The following is a 20,018-nucleotide window of genomic DNA, read 5'->3' as shown; positions in this document are numbered from 1 at the left end:
AAATATATATGTATGTATATTTTGATAACCAACAAACATTTTTTGGCACGATAATTCTAATTTGGTCTAACAAGCAATAAACTCTTTGACGCATTATATCATCGTGCAAATAAATATATTACAAGAAAGGGTGTAAAAAAGTTGGCAACAATTTAAAAAGAAAGAAAGAAACATTCTAGCAGGAAACCTATAAAACATATTGACTATTCCGCCACTTTTCGTAAATATATTGGTGTTAGAATTCAAGTTTATTGGGTTTGACATTGTATACCTTCCATTTGTGGACAATCGAAACCATCACTATCACCGTCACTACTGCTGTTGCTATGTTCGTCATCACCTGACGGATATGTACCACGACGAGGTGGAGTACGAAGAAATTGGCGTATAAAGTTGTGAAATTCGCGATCATTAAACCCACTGCCATCGCCCAATACCGAATGTCTCAGGTTCCGTTTAACACACGTTTCAAGTTTAGACAAATCAGGAGGATACTGCAGAAAAATGGTGACGAAATTATTAAACATAAAAAAAATTTCAAAATACTGAGGCTACCTACCACGTCACTACTTGGAGTCCATATTTTTATGCTGCTATCTAGTCCAGATGTAGCCAGTACCGGAATTGATGGATGCGGCTCTAAACAATTTACCTATAAGGAGAGTGAAATTATTGTTTTAGTTTGGTACACTGGACACTAGTACGAAAATTAAGCGATTTTACATTTAAATTGACGAATCTAAACACAAATTTGTGTAAGAAAAGCACTCCAAAAAAAACTTAGTGGTATACTTTACTCACCACACCCATAGTATCGCCAGGCATAAAGTTTAAGATTGCTTCAGTATTTTTATCCCAGTAAAATATATTGCCACAATCACTTCCACTGATCACATACTCTGAATTGGGCCCGAAAAAGTTTACCCCTTTGATTGTTTTGTGATTGCTGTGTGAAAACAAAATTTTAATGAACTGTATTCAATAGGGATATTCATAGGATGTTTGAGCTTACTAATGACCACGGTAACGATGAAGATATTCGCCTGTTTTGTATTTGTTATTATTAAATAAGTAGATGAAATCATCGCTATAAGATGCGAGCACTTCACTACCTGTATTGTTGTAGACAGCGCAAGTGACTTGAGGCATAGCACTCTGAAAATTATTATTTTATTTATACATAAATTCATAAATATTCAATTCGTTTTGACCACAAACTTACTTTAACTAAATGTTCGGGACACATTTGATGCACTGGTTTGGCCATATGGCGCTTATCGAAGACACGAACAAAGTTATCACAGCCGCAGACGCATATTTCCGGAGCGTAGGGGTGATGAGCAATGCTGAAAAGACGTATTTTACGTTTCTTTCTACTGCTCTGCACTTTACAAAGGCTAGTTGAGCTCTCGTCGCTACGCAAGTCTTTAAGACGTATATGGGCATCCTCGCCGGCACTTATAATTTCAAAGGGATTATTTGGGCTCATCACAAGTTTATGCACGGACCCATTATGACGATATAGCAATGATGTTTGTGGTTTTCCGCCAGATGACGGTAGAATTGAACGGCGTACTTGACCATCCCGACCAGCGGATACAATATCTAAAACACCTGCACTGTTAATAAATTTCGTTTGAAATATATTCTGAGTATGCCCCGATTTAAAAACGCATTTTGGCTTCTTTAGCGCCCAATCCCATACTATTATGCGTGTGTCATCTGAACCAGAGCAGAGTAAGTCACCGTTGCGATTAAAATTTAAGCAATTTACACAGCCACTATGCTTTGTTAGGCAATGGGAGATCTTCATACGTTCGATAACGTGTCGGGCTGCATAAAAACGTGCATTGAAACCTGGAGATAATCCTCCACTCAAAGATCTGCGGCCATCGCCACTCAGTCCATGTTCGCGACGCATCAGCTCATACGCCGAACACCAGGTATATGCTGGTTTAGGTTTATTCATAATTTCAGCTAAATTGCTCGCATGCTCAGTGGAGTCAGCATCATCTTCATCATCATCATCAGTGTCGTCCTCGTCGTCATCGTCATCATCATCGTCGTCATCATCATCATCGTCATCGTCTTCATCAATGTCATCATCGTCGTCGCTGAAAATGGGACTGCTGCTTATATACGGCAACCTATTTCCCGTGGTGTCGGAATTGGCAGGCAACTGAAAGTAAAGTCATATAATTATTACAGAAAATTGTATTTATATTTGCGTATATAATATTATAACTCACATCCTCAGCTTCGCTTGGCATTGATGTGTCAATATTATTAACAGCCTCCGCATTTGTTGATTGTGTTGTTGATTCCGACAGTAGCGGCTAAGGTGTATATTATTTATTAACACATTTTTTAGGTGATGTTTTTTTTCAAAGAAACCTACCATTTGCTCTTCTTCAGTTGCATTAACAATGACTCCTTCCCTATCACTTTCGTCTTCATCGTCTTGACCATCGTCTTGGGTACTATGGCGGTAATTACGAGCACCACGACGTGTATGACGCGGCCAAGCGGGTAACTCAATTGTATCACTGCTACCACAAAGTTGTTTCACCCCTATAATATTGCTGCCTGATTGTTCATCCGTTTCTTTTTCAGCATCATGTTGTAATGACGTTTTCGTTTTTTGGTCATTGTGAACTTGAGTTACTGATTCCTCATTGAGGGTAGAGCTAAGTACTAAATTGTTTCCTGAATGGTTGGAGGACGTATTCAGGTTATCAGTACTGTTTACATCGGTAGAATTCATATCTATATCTGTATTAAGGTCCGTATTGTTGGTAATTGATTGCTCCTCAATGTTGATGCAAACTCCGCTGTCACTGCTACTTTTATCCGTCTTTGTTGGAGTTGAACGGGAGTCACTAAAAACAATATACATATATGTATAAGTCGTGGTATATAGTATAATTTACATTGCACATTGGATGATAAGGTAGCCATATTTCCAAATGTTAATTAAATTAGAGTACAAATTAAAAATCTTCAAATCGAAAAAAGAAGAATATTATTTTAGTTGGTATAATCACAATGACTCCATATACACAGCAATCGCTTGTTTTTGACAGGATAGTTAGATATGAGTCCGGTATTTGAAACCGGTAAAGGATTGTCACTTTCTTTAATAATATAACGATCTGGGAAATGTGTAGTGCGGCTTCAATAATACCAAAGACAACATTTTTGTTTCACGAACTCCACTCACCTTTCACTATAATTATCATCGACTTGTTCTGTGACTACTGCCTCCAAAATTGCCTCCACGGTTTCCATTGCTATTTCCTTACCTTCGTCGTCGTCTGAACAGCTCTCAGCTGATATCCGTTTATTATTCGACAAATTTTTGTCACACGATGATTGCTCGATTTTGTCCATACTTTAATCGAACTACAAATATTTTCTTAGTTAAGAATACAAAAGAAAATGTTTGACAGTTATATTTCTTACTTTTCACATTAGTTTGATGAGCTACTGCCGTTGGCACCTCTATATATACGTTATTGTTATGTTTGGCTTTTATCACACCGAGTCGTTTGCGTAGAACAATTTTTAGAAGTCAAACGTATAAGTAAAGACCCAAATTATTGTCTCAATTGCTTAAATATGAAATATTATGAGGAATTGATATTAATATAACAATTTTATGAAGTATTATCCAGAATATAAAACTTTTAATATTCGCAGCCAAATTAGTCTAAAACTTAATTAAGAGAGTCAAGCCGATGTTATAAATATTGAACGTCGTCGTAATTGTGCAGTCTAGCGAAATCCAAAATAACACCAAATTAACAAAAAATGTATTTTAATTTCAATGTACCATTCGTTTATTACAAATACTTGCTATTACAAATCGGTATGCAAATAATTTATTATTTTTTTAAAGATGTGTTGAGAATGGGCAAAAAGTTTAGACGAATTTGGTAGCGTTTTACAACACTTATACAGTTCGACCCAAATAAATAGCACGCGCAATATGAACATGCTCTAAAACAAGTCAATTGAATAGTCCCCGGCATGACACATATACTTAAATGCATATGATTTTTAGTTAGCCTTAATCGTCAAAAGGTCTTTGCCAAAATTTGACAGCTGTCAGATCATTAGTATCATGTTGAGAGAAACAAGTTTTGTTATTGTAAAAAAATGAATAAAAAGGGAATTCGCTTGATGGTATATTAACGCTTTTTGAGGGGAAATGCTGCATTTGAAGCAAAAACTTGTTTTAATGACGAGTTTCCGGAACTGCACCAGGAAAATCAACCATCAAGGATTTGTATGCTAAGTTTTGACGTGGTCAAATGAGCAGTGAAGACTGTGAACTCAGTGGACGCCCAAAAGAGGTTGTTTCCGATGAAAATATCAAAATAATCCAAAAAATAATTTGGATGACCGTAATCTGAATCACTCTAAAGATATCAACTGAACATACATATGTATGTATACTTCGTATCATACACGAATATTTGGGTATGAGAAAGCCTGAGCTAACTTTTGACCAAAAACAACAACGAGTTGATGATTCGGATCAGTGTTTGGAGATATTCAAGTGTAATAAACCGGAGTGTTTGCGTCGAAATGAAACAATGGATGAAACATGGTTCCATTAATTCACTAATTTTGGCATGCGCATGGAATAATTTAAAGGACGACATCGCCGAAAAACGGGCGCAATTTAAGAAATAGAAAGTACTGATTCACCACTTGGCACATTTGGGCTTAATTGCTCAGAATCCAACATTCGAAGAACGATTATTTGACAAAAAATCACATTTTAACCATTAACCACTCCCCGTATTCACCTGATATGGCACCGTGCGACTTCTTCATTTTCGGAAAAATGCATTTGCGCATGAAAGGAAAGCGTTATGCAGACGTAGAGGCCATTCAAAAGGCTTGCACCGGCATACTGGCGGCCATACCGGCCAGCGAGCTAAAACACTCATTCGACATGCTTTTGGATCGCGCAAAAAGCTGTATTGAAGCAGAAGGAGACTATTTTGTATAAAATAAATTGATTTAGCCGAAAAAAAAATTCGTTCTGTTTTTTTAAAGTCCTGTTTACTTTGGAACGCACCTTGTATACATAATTCACTAGGTACTGGTGGAGTGATTTTCTTACAATAAAAAATTAACCGATTTTTTTCGCGGTGTTGTTGGAAAACTCCCCAGTGTTATTTGGGCCAGGCGATTATCTAACAATCTATTTTTGATATTTTGATTTCAGATGACCGGGCACCGAGTTATGAGGAACACCGCAATTCAACATTTTTCCAAGATCTTCCAGAGTAATTGCTGTCATTGCCGCATTTCCATTAAAATTTAATTTTAATATTTTTTTTTTCAAATTTCATACTAAAACATATGTACTAGAATGTAACAGTTGTACATTTATCTTTTACATAAAAAAATTACGAAAATAGGCTTTGTTTCGCACAAATTAGCCTTAGGGAAGCTTAGTCGTACTGGTGACTTAAATAATATATAAGGTATAACGGTGAAATTTAAACTGACGAATAAAAGCGTACTCTATTTATGATTTAAAAATTAAGACGGAACATAAGGTTATGAATTAGGCGGTTCGCTCTCCTTTTATGAGAGATGTTTAATTTATAATTTTTTTAGAGAGTTTTTATTCTCTTGTAACATGTTGCTACAGAATATAATAGGTATTTTTGTTCACCAGACGGTTGTTTGTATCACCTAAAACTAATCGAAATAGGTATAGGGTTTTGTAAATATAAATGATAAGCATGTCGAAATCCGGATATCTGTCTGTCTGTCCAAGCTGTAACTTGAGTATAAATTGAGATATCGTAATGAAACTTAGTACAGGTGTTCCTGGGCGAAAATCGGAACGCATATGTTAGTTATCGGACCACTGCCACGCCCACAAAACGCCATTAAGCGAAAGCATACAAAGTGACATAATTAAGCACTAAATTTATATGTATAAATAAAATCTTGCCCTAGCCGCTTTATAACTAATCTCAAAGTTTTTAAACATTCGGTTGACTTTACTTGTTATAAATTGGTAATGGTATGAGCGGTACATTAAGAGATTACATGGATTTCCTCGAGTGAATCAAAAATTTTTCAACATTTTTTTTTATATTAAATAATGAAATATTTTATTAGAATTTTTTATTGTTGCAAACATACACTATTAACAAAGAAATAAACTGTATTTTATTTAAGACCTAAACTTAGAGCTTGGACAAAGGAAAAAAACTGAAAATTGGATTTTTGGTAGAGATTTTTACAAAAAAATTAAAATTTCGCGAAATTTTTTTAAACAGATGCAATCGAAAAAAAATCCTTCGTCCAAGTGTTTAAGAATTGAATCTCAAGGACCTGTGCAAAATTTCATGAAGATCGGTTGAGTAGTTCTCGAGAAATCTTGCCAACCGACTTTAAAAACACAGTTTCCTAGTTAGCCTAGCTAGCCTCGAGCACACAAGTTCTCAAAGCTATATCTCCGAAACTATTACTCGAATCAACTTGAAAATTTAGTACGATATTCAAGAGGTGTTGTAGAATTTAATAAGACAATAAAAAAAATCGAGTTTTTAAGCCCGTAAGCCTATATAACTTCTTAAAGAAATAAATAAAATCGGGTTAAAAAATCGTATCTTCGGTATAACTAATAAATGATTTTTAAATTTCCGGTTGACCTTATACAGTCCAAATCGGTCAAGATATTTTATATATATTTTTAATTAACTGAACGTACAATATTAGGTATACTACCATATTGTTTAATGCCGAAAATATCTGAAATTATTTTATAATTGAGTACATGTAATGTTTCGTTATTCTAACTAGCCGCCCACAAAATGGCGGATTTGAAAATCTATAAAGTGTCATAACTAAGCCATAAAAGTTGCAAGAATTTGGCACAAAGGAAGATGTTCGCAATTGTTAAACCCTAACATATCTCGGAAACTACTTCTATTTACTAAAGTCATACGTTTAATATTATTTATAAAGTTTTGATAGCACCTGAAGGAATTTCCCAGGCTTTGCTTTTTGCAAGTTGCAGGAGTATGAAATGTTCGGTTGCACCCGAACTTAGCTCTTCCTTACTTGTTATATATTATATTTTGTTTTCGAAATGTGTGGTATAATACTTCTAAATTTTTTTAATTATTATTTATTGCTAATATCGTTAGTTAACTGTTTTCTTTACGGCACCCTACAATAAAAACCGTATTCTCTGCATTACGACCAATATTTTGGTAACAATTACATTCTTTTCCCATAATTGGGGTTAGACAAATTTTAGCAGAAGCTTAAAAGTATAAATAAGTGCCACCAAATTTTCAGTTACATGTATGAGAACCATTTGACGCACTTTATCAGCCCGGTCATCATCAAGGGCGGACCAATGCGAAATCATGCGAATTAAACTTTTGAGCACTCAAAGAGATATTTATGGTAAGGAGCGACATATAGGCAAAGCTCTCAACTGAATTTTTTTAAAAAATACCTGCATACGAATACAGAGGTATACATACAAACATACGTATACATACATATAAATGGCACAAAGTCAATCTTGTCTTCGACTGTGACTAAAGAGAGGGTATTTCGTTTTCTTTTAAACCAATTTCATTGTACAAGCTAGCAAGATTGAGTCAAAGTTAGTAAGCGGCAGCCCAAACCCATCACCCAATCTTGCACACAGTCAGTTTTCGAAACGAGCGCGACAAAGGCGGTAGATATCGTGACGGTGCTCGGTTTTGTTGCGGTGTTTTTGTCACATTTAATTGGCGTTAAAGTTTAACTCCAAAAACAAATAAAAAAGAAAGGAAAAAAGAAACAATAGATATACAACTGAAGGTATGAATACATACTTGCAATTTTAGTGTTTTGTGATGTTACTTTCGGTAGTTTTTTCACTAATTCGATGAAAATAATCTTAACAAAATAGTGCATAGTGCTAAAAATTGGTAATTTTGACCACAAATGCGTGAATACTTATACATATATATGTATGTGGTGATGGGCAGGTATTCCATATACTTATGTATATAGTGTGTGCATAAGTAAATAATACTCGTTACAAATAGATATGTTAAAAATGTACATAAGTGGACTCTTTTGTATGCACAAGTACTAACATAAGTACTTATTCGTGTTATGCTACGTTTGTTGTTTTTGTTGTTTTAGCCACTGCGCCACGCAATCACCTGCTAGCGGCGGCGCATGCGCAACGCTTCAATGAAGTTGGTGATGTACATAGCTGGCCACAATATTGAAACATTTCTCGACTTATTAGACTTCCTCATTGCAATTTTTTGCTTTTATGGCCACTTAAACTGAACCAAAAAACGTTTATTAGCACCAAAAATTTCCGCTGTATTTTTCGCGTGGCTCTTACATTAGTAGATTTCAGTATTTGTTTTCAATATTTTTCGCGTCATGCAGCGTGACTGCCGCCCTAACCAAGTTACCAATCAAGATGTTATAATTCCGGTTTTTTAAGCATAAATCTGATTTGTTTTGTTAAGGCTGCTCTGAATAACATATATAGTTCATTAATATATAAATTTGCATTTATCGAAATGTATCATCTTGGTTAATATACAAAAATAGCTAAACACGGTTTGTAATTTGTATGTGCACTATTCGCGTCAACATAAAAATATTTTACAATGTGGATCACGTTTTCCCATTAACCGATAAAAAGTTAGCATTTTATTTGCTTAGTAATAGAGAAGAATTTAGAAGTCGTAAGAAGTTTAAGTTTAAACAACACAGCAATTTTCACAAAATGTGGCCCAATGACTACTAGGTAACTTAGAGGAAGTTAATGCCAGGAATACTACAAATAAGATTCTATATTATGATTTAAGGAGTTGCATGGGTTTCCTCGGGTAAAAAAGCCTTTTTCAACAATTTTTTTCTTAAATAAAAATTAAATATTTTATTAGAATTTTTTATTGTTACAAACATATACTATAGACAAAAAAATTATGAAATTTTTGGAAAAAGTATTTTAAACTCGACCATTGCGCCGCCATTTCCGGTGACACCTCGGAAAAAAGATGCGCCCGCGTTGACATGATAACTCCTTATAAGATCATCTAAAGTGAAAAATAAATGAAATTACATAGTTAAAACCTTAACTAAGAACTTGGACGAAGGAAAAAAAACAGAAAAAAAGAAGATTCGATGTTTTGGCAGTCATTTTTACAAAAAAAATTAAATTTCGGTGTAAATATCGAGATTTTTATAAACAAAGTTGCTAAGGAGAGTATTATAGTTTTGTTCACATAACGGTTGTTTGTAAGTCCTAAAACGAAAAGAGTCAGATAAAGGGTTATATATACCAAAGTGATCAGGGCGACGAGTAGAGTCGAAATCCGGATGTCTGTCTGTCCGTCCGTCCGTCTGTTAGTCCGTCTGTCCGTCCGTCCGTGCAAGCTGTAACTTGAGTAAAAATTGAGATATCATGATGAAACTTGGTACACGTATTTCTTGGCTCCATAAGAGGTTAAGTTCGAAGATTGGCAACATCGGCCTACTGCCACGCCCACAAAATGGCGAAAACCGAAAACATATAAAGTGTCATAACTAAGCCATAAATAAAGATATTAAAGTGAAATTTGGCACAAAGGATCACATTAGGGAGGGCCATATTTGGACGTAATTTTTTTTTGGAAAAGTGGGCGTGGCCCCGCCCCCTACTAAGTTTTTTGTACATATCTCGGAAACTACTATAGCTATGTCAACCAAACTCTATAGAATCGTTTCCTTCAGGCATTTCTATATACAGTTCAAAAATGGAAGAAATCGGATAATAACCGCGCCCACCTCCCATACAAAGGTTATGTTGAAAATCACTAAAAGTGCGTTAACCGACTAACAAAAACATCAGAAACACTAAATTTTACGGAAAAAATGGCAGAAGAAAGCTGCACCCAGGCTTTTTTTTTAAAAATTGAAAATGGGCGTGGCGTCGCCAACTTATGGACCAAAAACCATATCTCAGGAACTACTAGACCGATTTCAATGAAATTCGGTATATAATATTTTCTTAACACCCTGATGACACGTACGAAATATGAGTGAAATCGGTTCACAATCACGCCTTCTTCCAATATAACGCTATTTTGAATTCCATCTGATGCCTTCTTTGTATAATATATACATTAGGAAATGAAAATACAATTCAATACTCAAAGTACACAAATTGATCTAATCTAATTAATTTTACAGCAAAAATAAAAAAATATGTAAATTATTATCACTTTATCATGCGAGAGTATAAAATGTTCGGTGACACCCGAACTTAGCCCTTCCTTACTTGTTTTAAAATAAAAATTAGATATTTTATTAGACTTTTTTATTGATACAAACATATACTGTTAACAAAAAAATTATGAAATTTTTGGAAAAACTATTTAAAACTCGACCATTGCGCCGCCATTTCAGTGACACCTCGGAGATGCGCCCGCGTTGACATGATAACTCCTTATAAGATCATCTAAAGTGAAAAATAAACGAAATTACATAGTTAAAACCTTAACTATGAACTTGGACGAAGGAAAAAAAAAACAGAAAAAAGATTGGATATTTTGGCAGCCACTTTTACAAAAAAATTTAAATTTCGGTGAAAATTTCGAGATTTTTTTTTGAAATAGTTGTCTTTAAGAATTGTATCTCAAGGACCCGTGTAAAATTTCATGAAGAACGGCTGAGTAGTTCTCGAGAAATCTTGCCAACAAACTTCAAAAACACAGTTTCGAGAAAAACGCGTTTAAAGACGGCGCACTTAGCTTAGATAGCGTCGAGCGCACAAGTTCTCAATGCTGTATCTCCTAAACTATTACGCGGATCAACTTGAAAATTTAGAACAAAATTCTAGAGGTGTGTGGAAATTCATAAGGCAATAAAAAAATTCGATTTTTTGAAACCCCTTAATGAGAGGAAATCAGGATCGCTAGAGTTGACTTAGTTTACGGAATACTTTACTATTACAGTTTAGAGCGATCTTCTTCTACTATGTAATGAAACATTGTTTGAGAAATTCGGCAGGAAGAAGGCGTTTATAAAAAGATATTCAACATATGCAAACTATATGTATACATATATTGGGTAGTCGGAAAAGTCTTTTCGTATTTTGTCAATAGATGTCGTTGCAGTCGTATATTTCCAGTTCTACCAATCACATTGTGTCATACCACATAGTGTTGGAAAGGTGAGATTTTAAGCTTCATTTAACTAACAAAAATAAATTCGGGAAGTTGAAAAATTTGCAGCCGCTCAAAAATTAGTGAAAATAATGAAGAAATGCGCTATATTTTGAAATGTTTGTATAAAAATGGGAAGAATGCCACGCAAGCCACTAATGAAATTTGTTAAGTTTATGGAGACGATGCTGTATCAGTTCGTGTAGCACAGCAATGGTTCGCTTGCTTCCGTTCTGGAATTTTAGAAATTTCGATTTACACTGATGGAATAATGTCTCAACATATTTGTTTATTTATTTATTAGTGTAAATATAAACAAAATAAATTGAAGTTTGATCAAAAATACAAAAATACTTTTTCGACTACCCAATATATAAAAAAATTCTTAATTGTTTACCTTTTAAGAACTACAGGGGTCTCCTTTAAAAGGTAGTATACTCACAAACCAAGCAGTCTAAATAGCTTAATTTTTTATTTAATCTCTCAAAATTCTGAAATTGGATTAAAAAAATCGCAACACTGTCTATATATAATATGGCTTTAGAGTTGCGAGTTGCTTATAAAAAAAATTCTTTTAAAAGGTTTAAGGAGATCGAATGACTCGTTGTAATGTAAAATGAAACATCGATTGTCCAATATCCGAGTTCATACATAATATAACTCAGAGTGTCATAAATAAATAATATAAAAACCGTAGAGTTCAAACTGTCATGTTCTTGTTATCTGAAAAATTCAAAAGTATATGAAATCGTAGTCTCCTAGTAATGGACGACAGTTGCATTCAACTAATTTGCTATGAGTTTCTCGCGCTTATTTTTTTGTTCTTTATTTACAACATACATAAAATACAAAACGTTTGTGTTTTTGTACTTCATTTGCAACATACAAACATATGTACATAAAATAATATGAAATAATTCTTTGAAACTTGTATGCGTTGTCTTATATGACTTTGCCATACTCAACTTACTCACGTTTATATTAAAGAACCTCTTTCACTTTTAATTCAATTGATTATTCATCGCATAATCTGTATGCAATGTGTGGGTCTCTGTTGCTTTTACATATTGCTACAAATACACGCAGAACCGAAGAGACAGTCAAGAATATCGCAATTAATTTCAATTTATTTAGTAACAACTTGACCGACTACAAACGCTTTTGAACCAGTTTGGTTACATATCATCACACATTAGGATGGCTCAAGCTGCACGAAAGATGAAATGAAATAAATAAAGTATAATGACATTACTCTTTTATTATTTAAAAACTTGAAGTTGGTCGAAAACGTACAATAGAAATCTCTTTGAAAACCTATGATATAATTACATAAATTTGAAATTAAAAATTATAAATTATTAACAATTTTATTTATAATATATAATATAATTTTGTTATTATATAAAGTCCAATAAATAATCCATGAGTCAACGTGATCTGCTAAGAAATCGATTTTCAAATTTGTTTTAGATTTTTTCAAGTATTGATCAATTTTCTTGGCAATAATAACGACACCGCTTTTCCTTGAAATCTTTCAAATGGTTTAGGGAATATGCAAACATACAGAGGCTTAGGGATATGTGCCAATATTACATAGATAACTTTGATATGCTCTAATCATTTGAATTCATTAGATATATTTTTTAATCTAAAATTTGAACGCTTCACACCTAGATCTAGAGAGGAATACACTTTACTTTGAAAATAGTTGTTTTAACTCAACAACGAAAATATTGACGCTAACAGAGATCGTTTGACTTTACTATCCTCAGCAGCCAACTAGACCTCTGGATTTCCTTTCCATGAATACTTTTTTTTAAATATAAACGGCAATATGAATGACAGCTATTCTGTAGCCAACCAGACGTCCAGATTTGCCTCCCATAACTACTTTTTTTTGGTTATTTGAACGGTAATATGAACGACAGCTATTCTGGAATTATTGATTTTGATAATTTATAATAATCTAACCCTTTCAGTTCAAAAGCATTGATCAAATAATATCGAGTCTCTGAAATAAATGTAACTTGAGCTTTTCTCATTAACTTAAACCGTCTTCAACTTCTTTAACATATTGTCTCAGAACGTTGTTCAGGCGTAAGTCTTTCTATGATGAAATGACAAACAATACCGAATAAAAATACGAGTAAGATGACAGCTTGACACGACCCACGCGTGATCTGTCAAGAAAAGGCTATTGAAAAAAAGCTATCTACTTGGATCACCCATATTTAATCGGCGATTAATCTTTGTGCAAATTACCGTTTTTGTTAAAAACATCTTTTTTTGAACGTATTTATGTTGTTTATTCTTATTACCTGAAATATACTTGTGTAACTGTTGTCTATTGAAGGACGGGGCTATTAGTCAAAGAAATTACTGCATTGAAATACTTGGATGTCTGCCGCTATTTAATTTTCATAAGGGATCTCGTTACAATTCTGGAGTTAATGTGGTTGTATGGTTTATAGGACGATCGGAAGAAGCATTAATATCTGATATTTAGTCACAAAGATTTATCTCATGTAATGTAGGACTACCCTATTTCATATACTTTCATTTCTGCTTTTATATTACTTGCATATAGATATTTTTATATCAGTTTACCATATATATTTTTAAATTATTTCCCAAGCGTTGCAATGCGCGAAGTGTTAATTGACTTTTTCTGAACCAGTTTCATTGATATTTGTTTGTACATATATACTTGTATGTACATACCTTTGTACATACTATATATACTCACATATATGTATATATTATATATTGGAAATATATGTGTTAATACAAATTTAGAGAGTTACTGCGGATATCCAGCAGACACGAAGGAAGTTGAGTACATGGTGGGAAAGGAAGCACGAGTAAGGCTAATTTTAATAAATTTGTATATTTACAGCCAAATAAAACAAGCCTTACTGTTAGTTATATTCTTATAGTGACCACAGCTTGAGTCATAAGCTTTGTTTAGTTATCAATTTCAAAACTTTAAGTCATAACTTCTCTATAACCACATTTAACTAACAATAATAATTGCACAAAATGCGGAAGATAATTAATTCATGTTGTTGTAAACACTTTCTTGCATATTTGCTGTGACAAGTCCGGATTGAGTTCGCGATTTGTCGTAAAGGAACATGTGAATAAAGGATTTTTTGATCTTTTATACAGAACGAACTGTTTTACCTATTGTTTCAGCATGACCTTATGATAGAATCCATGTAATTGTGGGCTCTGCGGGTACAAGAAGAACTATGTACTTTTAAAAAGTCGCAAAAAGGGGCAATTTCTTGTATATGATAACATTCAATATTTAAATAAACTAAATATACTCCAAAGATATTGGTTTGGGACTAATTATATATAATTACAGCTGAAAGGTATGTCTTGGAGACTAAATCATTCCGAATAGTAACTTATAGGGAGTACTCTCTTTAAAGAATATATACACAATTATTTCAGGGTATGTGTATATACTATATACAGATTTAAATTATTGCACTTTACTTGTTTTTTATATACATTGTATGCACCTCTCAATATAAACTGTGGCAAATAGTAGGAACTTCACATTTGTACAATCAATCATTAGCAAATCATGTCAATAAAGTTATCGCATTTCAAGACGGAATTTTATCAGCAGAAATTGCTGCTTTTGTAATTTTTTATGTATTACAATATAATTCACAATCAATGTTAACTTTGGTCGCTCCGAAGCTAGAATAATACCCTTAACAAATAAAAGGGATTCCATAAAGAATTTGATTTTTCTTCTGGCAGTTTGTATGACAGCTATATGCTATCGTGATCCAATCTGAAATTTTCTTGAATTGGGGACAATGATCTATGCCAAATTTTGTGAAGAGATCTCGTCAAATAAAATGTTTTTTTTGAAGAGAATATGATTTTCATCTTGCTGTTTGTATGGTGGGTATATGCTATAGTGGTCAGATAAGCGGTTTCGATAAATTAACAGTTATTGGGAAGAAAAAGGCAAGTAAAACATTTTAGTCCGATATCTTAAAACTTGAGGAACTAGTTCACGTATATGAAGGCAGACGGACGTATGTATGTACAATTAACTAAGCGCATGCTTATCATTTACCATTTACTACTTTTTAGGGTCTTCTTCTGGGTATTACAAACTTTGTGGCAAGTTTAATATACCCCGTTCAGGGTATGAGGAAAAAACTCTCAAACTCCTAAACTTCTCCCACCATATAACTAACTACAATTCATTGATTTCATGAGAAGTTTTTTCTTGAGGGACATAACATATGCTTTACATTAAGTGCTGTAGACGGATCGCTATAAGAAAAAAAAAATATAAGTACATTTAAATATTACAGATATATAGATGAATATCTGTCAAGTACTCAGCAAATTTGTATCACGAGCATTGGTATCACAACATTTAATTGTTTGCGTATTTTTTTTTATTGGCGCTCATATAAACGAGGTTAATTTAGAAGTGAGGTTAAATATTGTTGCCTCTAAGGCACTAAACAAGCCCAACACACGATTGGTCTGAATACCAAATCTCAACATTCTGGTTTAAAAATCATATATCCAAGTTCTAAATATTTATTTTACATAAAGCGTTAAATGGAAGATGCAATATCATTTGAGATTAACCCAAATAATGTTATTAATTGCCATATTATGAAGATCAAATTGACATAATGTATGAGTGTTACAGCATTCAGCTAAGTGAAATGTCTCAGTTAAATCACATTCCTGTAAAACTGACTGTCTAGCAGGTATAATTTCTAAAGTTATGCAGACGATGGTGATTGCCTCTCCGCAGTACGTTGCCATGTTAAAAGATAGCATTAAAAGTATTGCATTGGCAGAGCCAAGAAATTACCCTTCCATCTAATCAGATAGCTCTGAACTATTTTCATTTACTTCAGGATTTTTTTATATGAAACGTTTCTTTGCAGATGGCTTCTTCTTACCTAAATACCGGAAACAAGCTGTTACTTACACTCTTAGTCATCGCTTCCATTGCGTGCTCGGCGAAAGCGAAGACAGGTAATAATTTGTAATCAAATATCTTTTCCCCATGCATATACAACACAAATTTGCAATCTTATTTAACCATATTTGAAATTTAATACGATTTTTTTTCTTTTTGCCAACCAAAACCGAATGCAGGACCAACACATGGCAAATTGGTGGTGTGTTATATTTCGACGTGGGCAGTTTACCGGCCTGGTAATGGCGCATATGCGATTGAAAACTTCGATCCAAACTTATGCACACACGTAATTTATGCTTTTGCTGGTCTTGATATCACACAGTCGGCCATTAAGTCGCTGGGTAAATATGATTTGTTGCAATTTTGCTTACAAAATGTTTCAATGTCATAAGGAATTCCACTTCCGTTTTGCAGATCCATGGCAAGACTTAAAGGAAGATTACGGCAAGGGTGGTTATGAACACTTGACAGGTTTCAAAATCACACATCCGCATTTGAAGGTCAGTTTGGCTATTGGTGGATGGAATGAGGGTTCGAAAAATTACTCATTACTAGTAGCCGATCCGGAACAACGACGTCGTTTCGTGAAACAAGTGACCACATTCATACGTAAATATAATTTCGATGGCCTCGATCTAGATTGGGAGTACCCGACGCAGCGTGGTGGCCGCCCACAAGATCGTGAAAATTTCGTGCAACTTACAAAGGAACTGAGAGACGAGTTCGATAATTATGGTTTATTGTTGACGTCAGCAATCGGAGCGGCCAAGAATGTGATTGATCAAGCATATGATGTGCGCCAAATTTCACGTTACCTCGATTATTTACATATTATGTGTTATGATTATCATGGCAGTTGGGATAAGCTAGTTGGTTATAATGCACCGCTCAGAGCGCCCGAAGGTGATGTACTCAGCGTGGTGAGTAAGATTATTGCTTTTAACACAATTTTATATATACTCACACAAAAAATGTTCAATTGCAGGAGTTTACCATTGATTATCTGCTGAAAATGGGTGCGCCCCCAAATAAAATAGTTATTGGCTTACCCTTTTATGGCCGTACCTTTAGGACACCGCGAGACGGCAATGCCGGCGATGTTACGGACGGCACCGCCTTTCAAGGTCCCTTTACTCGTGAGGATGGTTTCCTTGGCTACAATGAAATCTGCAACATTCTAAGCAACAAAACTTCAGGCTGGACCACAACTTGGGATGCAAAGACTTCCCAAATGTTAGCACGCTCCGAACGCGATGTCTTCAGTGGCCTAGTCCAAGTAGTTACGTACGATAGCGCACGTTCAATTGCAAATAAAGTCAAGTTTGCTGTCGAGAAGAAACTTGCTGGTACGATGATATGGTCCATAGACACTGATGATTTTCGCGGCAGCTGCGCACCTGAGGATGATATCTACGCGGATTACAAGTACCTACAAAGCAATGGACATGCCATTATGCCGAAGCGCATCAATTCAAACTATCCGTTATTGCGCACCATTAATGAAGCCACCACGTTGGCATTGGACGAGGTGGAGCAAACTATAGAAGACAATGAGATTCCACATGGCAGCATAGAAGATCGAAAGAACAGCAATGCATCTGGAAATGTATTGCTGCAACGAAGTCTTCTTGATCTCATTGCACTTGTACTTTTCACATATCATTTAGTGTTTTAAAATTGTGATTAAGTCGTTTTTACCTTGTACTTATTAAGCATTGAGATCTTACTTACTTTTGTGTAATTAATTTAGTTTTTTTCTGTATGTCTCGTATCATGTCATGGCTAGTTAAACATACTTACATACATACCACAAAAAGGTGTACTTCAAAAATTTATAAAGTACTTAATATATAAAATGTTTGATAATTAGATTTAGTTGTGAAATAAATGTAAAAAAGTCGCTAGAAGTAGTTAATCAACCATTTATATACATTTTAATAAAGTAAAAAAAAACAGATAATATTGTCCTATAAAGAATTGAAGCTTCATATTAATTTTTCATGACTCATCATAGCAAATCCCCATAATACTTACTTACTTTATTCTCTGTGCCAAATTACAGTTCTACATATATATATCTTAATTTAATGCTTAGTTATGGCGCTTTATAAGATTTTGTTTAATGACGTGTTGTGGTCGTGGCAGTAGTCCGATTATGTCAATTTCATATAACACAATTTCAAATTTCGTTTGATTCTTTCACTTCCCGGTCTACAAATCAAGAAGAAACTGATATCTATATACATACATATATAAAAGAAAGTCGTGTTAGTTACACCATTTATAACTCAAGAACGGATGAACCGAATTGATGGGGAGGTAGCTTAGAGCCAGGGTAAGAACATAGAATACTATTTATCTATTTATGTTAAAATTCAATACATTTTATAAATACAAAAAATATATTTCAAATTATAGGCAAACGCGATATCTAGCATAAAAATATAGCGGAATAATTGGAGTGTTGATAAAAAGGTCTATTATAATTTGAGATATACAGGCATCTTTTCGAAGTATTGCACAGAGCAGTGCAATATTTAAACGCGAAACATGAAGTATATGCGTACAATTTCAAACTGTTCCTTCCTAAAAAATAATAAAATTGCTAAATATTGGGAATGGTAGAAAAGAACTGCAACCAAATACGCAGTGCAATGGATTAAAACTGATTCAGTAATCTTTCGATGAATAATATACCACGTGCATCCCAAAAGACTGATGCCATAACCTTGCCAGCCGATTTTTTTGTCTTTCCACGCTTGAGAGCAGTCCCCTCGGCTGACGGTCGATTGGACTCGGTTGACTTCACTGGTGCACAGCCCCATTTCAACAGTATTTTTCCCCCAAAAACCAATGCTTTATTAAGGGGGTAGTAAGGTTAATTCGAGCGAAAAAAGCATATTTTAAATAATTTTTTTTAAGATACAATCAATATTTATTTATTTGTATAATTATAGCATAATTATATTATTATGATATTTAAAGAATATTCTGTGAAAGTTTCATAGAAAAATATTAAAAAATGAGCCGGTGACAGAAGATCTTCGTTGACCTCCCAAAAAAAAATTGATTCGCGGTGAACCGCATAACTCATGACTGGATCATTTGAAATTAAAAAACCAAATTGATTTGATTAGTTGATAAGTTTCCTCAGGTAACACTGTCGAGTTTTTTTTAATGATTTTTTCAATTTTTTACAACGCTCGGAACTTAAAATACTGATTTTTCACCAAAAAAATCAGAAATTTTGTTGTTTAAAAATAAGTTAAACAAAAAACAAAAAAAAAACTCGACAGCGTTACCTCACAATTTATGTAAAGAAAGACTGTGCAAAATTTCAAAAGGATCGGTTCAGTAGATTTTGAGCTACAGAGTTCACCGGCTTCGAAAAAGTGAAGTGTGAGAAAAACACGTTTAAAGTTTCACAGCCGCTCACAATCAAATCGGAGGGCGGAGACTTACAACTGTATATCTCCGTCAATTTTGCTTTAATTGCTCTCAAATTTTCACAGAGTAATCTTAAAATATTGTTTATTAATACAAAATAAAAAAAAAATAAAAATACAAAAAAAAAATACCTTACTACCCCCTGAATGCACAAAATACCTTTTGATTAATTTTTTTGAAACTAACACAAGTTGCTTCACCAAAAATGCTATATCTCCTTAACTAATAGTTATAATCTGACTAATAGAAATCATATAGATGGTATTAGTAGTACTATCTATGTATCAGCCACAGTAAAACGTGGACGGGTCCTCTAGTAATTATTAATTAATAATTGTCCAAATCCAATAAAACTGTTCAAGCATCTAGGTGCCGTATATTTG

At 33.9% G+C, this 20,018-nt stretch overlaps 2 protein-coding genes across 3 annotated transcripts; one reads left to right on the top strand and one right to left on the bottom strand.

Annotated features, from left to right (window-relative positions):
• LOC126761494 (DDB1- and CUL4-associated factor 8) lies at window positions 1-3,796 on the bottom strand. The gene is made up of 9 exons (XM_050477692.1): window positions 3,463-3,796; window positions 3,221-3,402; window positions 2,399-2,879; window positions 2,250-2,336; window positions 1,223-2,179; window positions 1,013-1,155; window positions 802-946; window positions 560-652; window positions 1-494 (listed from the first exon to the last, which is right to left on the bottom strand). The coding sequence occupies exons 2-9, from the start codon at window positions 3,388-3,390 to the stop codon at window positions 249-251; spliced, it is 2,322 nt and encodes a 773-aa protein (XP_050333649.1). The 5' UTR covers window positions 3,391-3,402; window positions 3,463-3,796; the 3' UTR covers window positions 1-248.
• A 3,882-nt stretch (window positions 3,797-7,678) lies between these two features.
• LOC126762027 (probable chitinase 2) lies at window positions 7,679-18,374 on the top strand. 2 transcript variants are annotated; one of them, XM_050478503.1, is made up of 5 exons: window positions 7,679-7,854; window positions 16,151-16,241; window positions 16,365-16,529; window positions 16,603-17,108; window positions 17,174-18,374. In XM_050478503.1, the coding sequence occupies exons 2-5, from the start codon at window positions 16,151-16,153 to the stop codon at window positions 17,861-17,863; spliced, it is 1,452 nt and encodes a 483-aa protein (XP_050334460.1). In that variant the 5' UTR covers window positions 7,679-7,854; the 3' UTR covers window positions 17,864-18,374. The 2 variants fall into 2 exon arrangements, with proteins under 2 accessions (XP_050334460.1, XP_050334459.1); XM_050478502.1 differs by lacking the exon at window positions 7,679-7,854 and adding an exon at window positions 13,967-14,071.
• The last annotated feature ends 1,644 nt before the right edge of the window (window positions 18,375-20,018 follow it).

The sequence above is a fragment of the Bactrocera neohumeralis genome, chromosome 6, assembly GCF_024586455.1.
Source record: "Bactrocera neohumeralis isolate Rockhampton chromosome 6, APGP_CSIRO_Bneo_wtdbg2-racon-allhic-juicebox.fasta_v2, whole genome shotgun sequence".
NCBI lineage: Eukaryota > Metazoa > Arthropoda > Insecta > Diptera > Tephritidae > Bactrocera > Bactrocera neohumeralis.
The sequence above is the reverse complement of the archived record's forward strand: the minus strand, read 5'-3'. Positions and strand labels throughout refer to the sequence as shown.

Coding starts and splice junctions, on each gene's coding strand:
- LOC126761494 (XM_050477692.1), bottom strand. CDS start 3,390: ATGGACAAAATCGAGCAATCATCGTGTGACAAAAATTTGTCGAATAAT. Junction 2,337..2,398: donor CAACTGAAGAAGAGCAAATG/GTAGGTTTCTTT, acceptor TATACACCTTAG/CCGCTACTGTCGGAATCAAC. Junction 2,180..2,249: donor TGCCAAGCGAAGCTGAGGAT/GTGAGTTATAAT, acceptor CTTTACTTTCAG/TTGCCTGCCAATTCCGACAC.
- LOC126762027 (XM_050478502.1), top strand. CDS start 14,051: ATGGTGGGAAAGGAAGCACGA. Junction 14,072..16,150: donor TGGTGGGAAAGGAAGCACGA/GTAAGGCTAATT, acceptor GTTTCTTTGCAG/ATGGCTTCTTCTTACCTAAA. Junction 16,530..16,602: donor GTCGGCCATTAAGTCGCTGG/GTAAATATGATT, acceptor TCCGTTTTGCAG/ATCCATGGCAAGACTTAAAG.